General features: G+C 38.8%; 1 protein-coding gene across 1 annotated transcript in view; it reads left to right on the top strand.

Annotated features, from left to right (window-relative positions):
- The window catches only part of ADAM22 (ADAM metallopeptidase domain 22), a 40714-nt gene that overhangs the window by 16854 nt on the left and 13919 nt on the right, over positions 1 to 9941 (top strand). The window contains exons 11-18 of the mRNA XM_009864243.1: positions 1667 to 1766; positions 4956 to 5027; positions 5542 to 5634; positions 7434 to 7514; positions 7733 to 7783; positions 8062 to 8125; positions 8655 to 8760; positions 9797 to 9913. Of these exons, the coding sequence (XP_009862545.1) occupies positions 1667 to 1766; positions 4956 to 5027; positions 5542 to 5634; positions 7434 to 7514; positions 7733 to 7783; positions 8062 to 8125; positions 8655 to 8760; positions 9797 to 9913 (684 nt within the window). The remainder of the gene's footprint in view (positions 1 to 1666; positions 1767 to 4955; positions 5028 to 5541; positions 5635 to 7433; positions 7515 to 7732; positions 7784 to 8061; positions 8126 to 8654; positions 8761 to 9796; positions 9914 to 9941) is intronic.

Genomic DNA, 9941 nt, shown 5'->3' with positions numbered 1-9941 from the left:
TTCAGCAGAATATTTTCTTTGAATCATTTGTTCAGAAAGTCAGGTTTTAGCTGTACAACACACACAGAAAAGACACTTTCAAAGAAATTTGAGAATAAGCAAGTTAACGGGAGGATGTGTGAGGATTTTTTGTGTCTGCTGGTTTAACTTGCAAAACACGTGGCTTGACGGCCAAGCCAGGTCATTGCAAAGAAACAGAAGCATGATGAGCTGTTTTTCTCCAGCAAGTTTGCTACTGGCTTGTGGGAACAAGCAAGGATACATCCTAATTCCTGAAATTCTATTACCAAATTTCTTAAGTCTCGTTTTCGGTGTTTCTGTTGGAATCTGTATCATCTTTTTTCCCCCAGTTTGCGTGATATTGTTAAAAAAACTACTCCCTCTGGAGGTCGAGTGTGCTTATACCCATAGGTAGTGTCACTGGAGAGATTTTATCTAACCACTAGCGAATCAGCAAGTGTAGGATCAGACCTTTTAGATATGGACAGTGCTCCAAATTTTAAAACTAATTTCAAATGGACTTGCAAATTTTCACAATAGCGTTGTGTTCAGAACAATTTTGAACACTGAAGCATATTGCATTCAAAGCTCTTTGGAAGTGTGAATGTGTGCCTTTTTCACCTTGTCTACTTAAAAACATACTAGGTAAGATTTTTCTGATTTTTAATATGTTAAAAAGCCAATCTGAGAAGCATTCTTAATTCTTGTAAAAGTGATTCCTTATCTAATGGTCTTTAAATTCTTTATCTGAAATCCAAAACTTTCAAATAATTAAGTACACAAAAACCCCCTTGTATTTACCTAGCTTGTTGATGAAGGCTGCCAGATCCCACATTCTCCGTATTCTTTAGATCTAAATCATAAAAAGCAGAGATGAAAAAGGCCAATTACGTTTTGCAAGCCATCAGTCCCAGCAAAGCAGGATTATTTTGTATAGCACTTCTACTAATATTGTTTTTATCCATTGATGAGCTGATACAGGAAAGCCTTTGAGACTCCAAAATCTGCTTGAAGCATAAGTATTTTCATGACTAAGGACCTAAATATAACGATTACATCAGTTACTTTGAGAAAAATTCTTTCCTTGTGGAAAGGATCCATGCAAAGATTCTCTGCATCGTATTGTTTTTATGTGGTGCACTGTGCCTTAGGTTGGCACTCTGTACTCAAATGAAATTTATTCAGCAGGGCAAATAAGAGAGGAAGATGAGATGTCAGCTGATATTTGTTACAAGCATGTTTTAAAGTGACATAACTCTATTATAAAAATTTCTGTGGGCCAGGAGAGCAATTTCATTTCAGAAGGAAATGAGCTATGAACAATCTTTTGTCTCTTGCAGTATGAATGGAAAGAAATAAATGTATTCTTGAGATCAGGCCTGTTAGTGGGACAGGTCATGTTTGTGAGAACTACACACTGTGTAATAAGACCTCTGGTACTTGGCATGAAATGACTTAGTGAAATGTTTTAGACCTCTCACTTGCCATGATCTCTGTGTCATTGTTGAAAGTTCTTTGTCATTTACTAAAATGATTTACAAATTAGATAAGAGTTACAAGCAGGTAGTCACTCTGATTCTGGACAGTGTGGTTTTTCTTTTGAAAAAAGAAAATAGAGTGTAAAATGCATCATAGAAACTAATCGTGCTACATTATTTCTGTGCAGCTATTATCTTCCAAGCAAGTTCTCCAAGTGTGATATTGAAGAGTATCATGAATTTTTAAACAATGGAGGTGGAGCTTGCCTTTTCAACAAACCAACCAAAGTAAGCATTACCTTATTATTGAGTATTATTTCTATCCTATTTCTAATTTAGATGAAACCAAGAAGAATGAAAATAATAATATTAGGAAAAATAACACCTGGTTCTCTCTAAGTTCTAAATTTTCTAGTGACATATGAGTGAAAGTAGCTGATTTTAGTTCATGTGGCTGCTGGGCACCAGACACACTCCTCATTCCCCAGGTGCTGCTCATGTGGTCCCCATCACTGTCACCAGGGTCTGTCGTCCCTTGAACTGCATGGGCTGGGGCAGTAATGTGCCTGGTGACAAATGCTGGGATCATCTTAGCCCTCTGTTAGCTCCTTCCGGGCCAGTACGGGTGACTTTGCACAGCCATGCCTTGTGCTGAACAGCCTCTCAGATAGGATCTGTCAGCGCTCAGTGGCCGGTCCAGCCCTAACCCTTGACACCTTCCTAAGGCTCGGGGGCAGGAGAGCTACAAAAGCATTGGGACCCACTTAAATGACTGAACCAGCCCCTCCAAATTTGCCTTTAAAGTATGAAGTCAGAAGTCTTGCTGTAGGAGAAGTGGGGAATATTTATTCAGACAGTATTTGCCTTTCTTTGCTTCTCTTGTCTCAATTTTAGCCCACTAAACAGGTAGATTCATGTGAAGGGTGCAAAGAGTATGAAATGATTAACTGACACATTTAAGGAGGGCAAATACAAAACCAGGCTAAAGAAACTCCAGCCGAGATGCAAGCACTTCTACAATGGAGAATTTGCAGCGGGGTTTCAGTATATTTCTGCTCCATTTACTGAAGCATGTGTTAAAATATAAAATAATTAGGATAATGATCTTGACTCTCCTTCTATATGTAATCAATGTTATCCTCTATTTAATGGGAGGCTTTCAACAAGCAAAGGAAAGAGACTAAGGGAGACAGACAGTCCAATGTGGGAAAAAAGACTTGGTAGCTGAGGTGGTCACATGTAAAAGATAAAGTCAGTTCTGGAATGATGCACATTCCTCCTGGAGGAACTGAGAAAAAGTGCATCTTCTGACAACCACAAAATTTCAGTACATGTTAGAGAAGGGGAGAGAAGGCATCAAATCTGGATATGCTGAATCTGCTTCTCTCCCAAAGGTCTCCTGTTCATAGAAGCATGTATTATTGAAAGTGGAAGGAAAATTTGGTAATAGGACACAAGATTTCTCATTCTTTAAAATGCATCTGCATTTTAGAAGTTTGCTTTTACTCATCTTAGTAAAGGTGGAGAGAGATATTGGTGGTTTTGTTTCTTTCCTGAGTGAATTGTTTCCATAGCGTAATGTGTGTTACTTGGGCTTATTTTAGTGATTATGTTCATTTACACATTTTTCACTTGGGAAAAAAAAAAACCACAGTTACTCTCCTCGGAGCTTAGTCTGGCAGCATTTAAAACTTTTTCTAATGACATATGGAAATGTGAAAGTTAGATGTAGAAGTCAGGGTGATTTAGATTCTTTTACGTAGTTATTTGGGTTGGCTTAAAGTTATTGTCAATGGATGTCTGTCTAATTCACAAGGCTATCAAAACCAGTTGTTTTCTGGCAAGGATGGTGAAACAAACTTACTTTTACTTTTCAAAAATGTGAAATAAAGGAAAACTGATGTGACAAGGTGCAGCGTTCGACAGTGCTCCACTGTAAGATCAGCTGCGATCCTGAAAATTACATCAATGATTGCTGGAGCATATTGAGCATATGCTCTTTTCAAATGAATATATGAATTCTATGACTTTTGGGGGAAAGGTATCCAATTTGCTTTTCATTTTTTATTTGTTTTTTCTTCTACTTCAAATTTAACTGTCCCTATGTACTGTAGCAAATTGGCACAATGTTTTAAGGCAGGACCTTCTGTAACTGCTATCTACTTGTCACTAGCTAAAGAAATTAAGGTGTCTCAAAAATACGTAGAAAACGAGCAGTTTTAACAACTCTTTAATAACTCCAGAAGATAATTGCTTGCTTACATTCAGTGGTAAATACTATGTATGCATTTCATGCTGCAGTCAAATTTCCATTTGAATTGGGGGATCTAATAAAAGCTGACAGCCTGTGCCATGAGCCTCAGGCTGGTTTGTGGCACAAGGAAGCAGGAAGGGTGATGCTCCATCCTGTGGGCTACTGGCAGAAAGGCAGCAGCTGGAGAGAAATTCATTCTGCACCACGGACGATGTACTTGTGCAGATGGCTCGTAAGCAGAGTGATTTCTGGAATGATCCTAGTTTAATTGGAGAAGTCAGAGGGCAAGCTGCAAAACTTTGGTCTCAGCCTTCTCTTGGCACTCAGATGCCTTATCATTTATGTAATAAAAGCTACTACTGAGTTTTCTTATGCCCAAAGGAAAACAAAAAAATCCCAACATTTTATTTTTTTTTTAAAGAGCTATCCTTAGAATTTTTAGGAAAACAGAAACAGTGAAACTGGAATGAACAGAGTATAAGTGTCCATTAGGAGAGAGCATTAGCATGGATCCTATGTAAAAATTGGTGAATGAGTCTTCCCTCTGGGAAAGTACTGCTACAAATAGATAGATTTAGACATTTTAAGTTACAGTTTAGCTGGGAGCCTGAAGGGAAAAGGGAGGAAGCCTCACCAGCTGTACTTTCTCATCTGCCTATGACACATACTTACGGAAAATTGCTGAAAGTTCCCAACTGTGGTAGATGAAAAGGGAAGGAAAAAAGCATCCAACTACAACAGAAACTGACAAAGAAACCCAGCCTCTCCTCTTTCCATGCATTCCTGAGCCACATGCTACCAAAGGACAATTTTTTATGGCTATCCCTTCTGAAGTTATAATGCAGGCTTCAACCTCGGAGAAGTTGAGCCCTCATCACTTGAATTCCAGAACAACAGCAGTTGCAACTCCTGTCATAATAAAAATATCATGTTGGTTTGCATTTTTTCCTTTATCGTCACACTTTCTCCTGTAAAAATGGCACTCATCCACAGAAGGCGCCATCTGACTCAGCAGTATTGCTGAATTAATTCATAGCATTGTTCATTCTCTGCACGTTTTGTTTATTTTTTCTAGTTTGCTTCTCTCTGAGCATGGGTACTGTTTTTTCAGTTAATGCATTTTGAATGCTAGCTAAAAAACCAGAGTAAATATGTACAGAGTAAATATGACAATGATTCCCTTAGGAGAGATATGCCTTTTGATTTCTGATTTTACCCCATAGCTTCTGGATCCTCCCGAATGTGGCAATGGCTTTGTGGAAGATGGAGAAGAGTGTGACTGTGGGACGATAGCAGTAAGTGCAATGTACTTTAAAATAAAAACTAGGTTCTCCAGGCCTTGGTGCTGCCCGTCACTGCCACTGACATTAAGTGGAGGAAGACAGGCAATGTTAAGATCCTTCATCAAAGGTTTTATCATTTCTTACCTTTTTCCATCATGTTTGACATGATGTGAGTAAGCTTTTTGTTTTATCACTGCATAAATTCCGAAGAGCAATAGTTAGAGCTACCTGTGCAGAATTACGCCTTAAAAGGTGTTAAAGAAAATATTTTCCTAGAAGGGAACATGGCTCTGTTCAGTGTTAAAATGTCAGTATTTACTGATTGACACTGTGAAGTTAGAAAAATTATTTCCTATATTCCATAGGAAACAGCAGCTTCATGCCCCTCAGCGCATGCCTTTATCTTCCTCCAGGTGCCTAAAAGTCTGGTTAAAAATCTATTCAGGTAGCATACTAAGACAAGAAGTAATAAGAAAGCTCATGTGCTTTTCCCATGTATTCTGTTATAAGTGTATGTGTTCCTCAGGAGTGTGCCAGCGAAGGAGGAGAGTGCTGCAATACGTGCACCCTCACGGCGGGTTCCCAGTGCAGCAACGGGCTTTGCTGCCGGAAGTGCCGGGTAAGGGCAGTGACCTTCACTGTGGCGTCCTGGTGGGAACGCGTCCAGGTGTCCACAGGCACCTCAGCTCATGTCCTTTTGCTTGCTGACCTTGTGATTAATTTAAAAATTGGCTGAAAAACAGTTTGTCCGGGAGGTTCTTTGTCTTTTAGGCTTGGCTTCCTGGGGCAGGGACTGTGATCAAATGCAGAGGTGAATTAAAGCCTTCTAGTTTCAGACAAGTTTGGATCGGGTGGAAGTTCCACGAGATTTCTTTAGATGTCCTTGTTTAAACATATACATCTTTACTCCCATGCCGCTCGCAATACCTTACGTGTTGCTTTTGATTTGCCCTGTAAAACTGGATGGGAGAATTGTACCACAGAGAGCCTAAGAGAAGGATATAGTAAAAAAAACCCCACAAAACACATGACTAGCAGAATTATTGGGAAGTGTTCATCTAAAAGACACCTGACTTTGGTTTTAGTTAGGTCTGCTTGTGTGTCCTTATGCTTGGACTGACTGAAATCCTGTTGAGTAAAGAGAATCAAGCCCTACGTAAACTGTAAGGTATTCTTCCTGATACATCAGTAAATAGTAAAAGGGGGTTTAGCCAAGTCTTGACTGTAAGGGAGCCCAGCTAATATGTCTTAAATAGTTGTTTGTGCTCATTTAGTAGTAATGATTATTACTATTAATTTTATTAGAAGTGTAGTGTACTATGTGATATTTTTATCTTTGTCTGTGGACATTTGAGGTTTTAATATTCTTAGGAGGAAATTAGTAATAACTGTGGACCACACTCTTGACTTTGTGCTTATCCTAATGTTAAAAAAAAGAAAAAGCACAGGTTATGCTGGAACAGATCACATTTCACTAAACACTTTGCATTTTTTAATATAATGTAAAAAATTAGCAGGTTGCTCTTGTGGGTGAATTTTGTACAAGTATCCAAGTCACACAGGCACCATGTTAAAGACTTACCAGAAAAAAATTAAGCTTCTGTCTACCTACATTATTTCTGCAATTGAGACAGAGGTTTATCTACATACAGAGTGAAAAGCATGATCCCATGAAGAGAAAGGCAGAGTTTTGCAAAACGCTTGTCCCGAGGTAGTGTTAATCAGGACAACTCGAAAGAGCGTGTATAACAATTCCCAAATTTGGGGTTACCTTCCCCTATAATCTCCTACCTGAAAGCAGAGTGAAGGAGGGATTGCAAACATGGTGAATGTACATCCCAGCATCCTGTAGTATCTCCGACAACAGTCCTGTCTGTCTGCATGTTTCCAGAGACTGGGAGGAAAATGATAAGCCAAAGGCTGAGAAAGCTGTACAGAATTCAGAACATTTATTAATAATTTCTGTTCTACAACAGTAATGGGACATTGTAATGTCTGTAGCGTTTATACTTAGATTTTTGCAGCGTCCTTCATCCCTAGAGAGAAGATCAGGATCACGGTCTCTGTTCTGAAGAGTAAAATTCTTGCAAAAAGGCACAATGACCTGGTCAAGATAACGCTGCAAGTCACTGCAGTGTTGATTTGGTAAACCTCAGAGGTCCCGTGTCCCGGGAGAGTGCCTGTCCTGCTCGGCCCTGCACTTGATGCACTTGGGAGGGGGTGTCTTGTCTCACAGAGTGGTACCGCACGCACCAGTGACTGCTGAAGTGTCTGCACTGGGGAAGGAAAATCTTCCCACTTCAGTCAGCACAGGAATATTTTGCATTTTTAAAATTAAAACTCTAAGGAAGCATTGCATTTAAGGCAAGATGTGGAGAAACCAAGACACTGATTTTCTGTCCTTTTTTTCTTTTTCAGTTTGAACCTAAAGGGGTTTTGTGCCGAGAAGCAGTGAATGATTGTGATATTGCAGAGAACTGCACAGGAAATTCAAGTCAGGTGATTTTTATATTTTCCAAGAGGTGAAAGAAAACTACCTCAGTCACTGTGAATGTTACAATTTTTATACAACTTACTATATAAAACGGTATTAAAATTGCTGATACTGGAAAAAAAACAGCGGGATACTGAAATAATTTTCCACATGACTTTTGTTGTATACTTTTCTTCCATGCTTGTTTGATCTATGATCTATTAGTTATTTTCTCTTCCTATAGTGTTCTCCCAATATTCATAAAATGGATGGATATTCATGTGATAATAAGCAGGTAATTAGCACTTCAATTTGTTTTACATTCTCTCTGCTTTTAAAGATTGGTTTTTGTAGATTTTTGATTTAAGATCATTGGAAGTCACCTGGGATGGTTCTGCTGACATTCCTGCATGTTGAGTGCTAGTTATATTTTGGAGTTTAGCATTTAAATGAACAGAAAGTAGAATCACATATAATTTACCTCAGTACAAAGCATGTGACAAATCTGTGCATTAAACAAATGCATATTTTGGAAAATAAGAGTTATTTGAAACTTCGTATCTTTCTTTCTAGGGTATTTGTTTTGGAGGAAGATGTAAAACCAGGGACCGGCAGTGTAAATATATCTGGGGTGAAAGTGAGTGAATGTTATGGCTTCTAAGTTGGTCATTGCTATTGTGGCTTGGAAGATTATCTTAGCTGAGAAATATTGTGGAAAAGACATACGCAAAACCATTAAAAACAGATCGGACTATATGTCCCTCCACCTCTTGCCTCTTAATTTGTCTTTCCATCCTTTTTTGCAGCATTTTCTCCAGTGTTGGTTAACTTACTGGTGATTATTCTGAAGTTTAACTTCTCCTCAATAACCACCTAGGAAGTCCATACTCATATTGATTTATTTCAGTGGACCAATAAACATCTGGACATTTTTGACCAATAAACCCTGGTCAATCTGAACAAAATCTTAAACTGGTCCTGTGGTGCCAACATAAAACTTCTCAATGAGAACAGTGTGCAGAGTTTACCAGGCCACCTGCAGACCACTGGTGCGACAGTTCACAGACTGGGAAGCTCCGCTTGCTTTAATTGTGCATCACCCTTTCCCAGGACCTGACTTCTTTGAAGTCTTCATCACCTTAAAAGAGATTTGTTTCTGTTTTTAGAAGTGACAGCTGCTGACAGGTACTGCTATGAGAAACTGAACATTGAAGGGACTGAGAAAGGAAACTGTGGAAGAGACAAGGACTCTTGGATACAGTGCAATAAACAGTAAGTTGATCCATTTAGAAAACAACCAATGTGAGATTTTTATGCCTGATGTAGTTCTCTAGCTGTCATGGAGTGGCTCAAAAAAGCCTTTGTACAGAACAGACTTCTCCTGGCCTTCTTCTGCAGATGTTAGTGCTGGAAATTCTGGAGGGAGAGGAATGTTGAGAGGAGATGATCTCTGATAAGAGAGCACCATCTGAGCCTTGGGAGCATTTGGTCCAAAAGTGTTCCTGGTACTTCTGATGAGGCTCAGCAGTGCAGAGGAGAGCAGCTTGAGGTTTCGCATCTCAGCGTGGTTCACCTTGTAGGCTCTGCACTGCATTGCTAAGTTTTCATTGTCTTGTAACCTTCCACATCTTTTTCTGCATGTTGCTGCCTAAACCATTGTTTCACATTCTGTATTTTTACAGTTGATTATTTCTGCCTCTTTCTGAACTTTTTGCCAGTCCTTATCAAACTGCACCCTGTTTTATCAGATGAGTTCTGTACTATGTCAATATCATTTGAATTTTAGTCCTGTCCACAGATGAACAAATGTCCTTTCTCACCTTTCTGTGCAGATTTGATAATCTTACTATGGTTACATTACAATTGCTCAAGTAAAAAAATACTCAGTAATAGGCCAAACAGTGCACACGAGTTGTGAAGTCCTTTCAGTTCAAGTTGAATTAAATTTAGTGTCTCTAGCTCCATTACAAATGTGTCATATGAGAGTTTGTTTAAAGCTAGTACCTATTGCTTCTCTTCTATGGGCCATTTACTGTATCTTTATAGAATATTAAAACTGTATCTTAATAGAATATTAAATCAATTTGCTGTTTTTTGTTCTTGACAGTGTCCTGCTTGCTATTACTCAGAGCATTTTTGATAATACCTCTTAAAAAAGACTGTTCCCAGTCTAAACTTGAAACAAGGCATTATTTATGGAAGTTACTGTCAGGGGAGAAAAGCAAGGAAAACCAAACACCCTACAAAGCAAATGAAGAAAAACCACATTTTTTTGATCATCCATTTTCATTGAATTTTCTCAATGCAGGGATGTGCTTTGTGGATACCTTCTGTGCTCCAATATATCCAGTGTGCCTAGACTTGGAGAACTGGATGGCGAAATCACATCATCAATCTTGCAGTTTGGAAAAGTCTACAATTGCAGGTAACTGAAAATCCTGAAAACAGAACAG

Source organism: Apaloderma vittatum, unplaced genomic scaffold (genome assembly GCF_000703405.1).
Source record: "Apaloderma vittatum isolate BGI_N311 unplaced genomic scaffold, ASM70340v1 scaffold27792, whole genome shotgun sequence".
Lineage (NCBI taxonomy): Eukaryota > Metazoa > Chordata > Aves > Trogoniformes > Trogonidae > Apaloderma > Apaloderma vittatum.
Note: the sequence above shows the minus strand (reverse complement) of the source record. Positions and strands in the feature narration are given on the sequence as shown.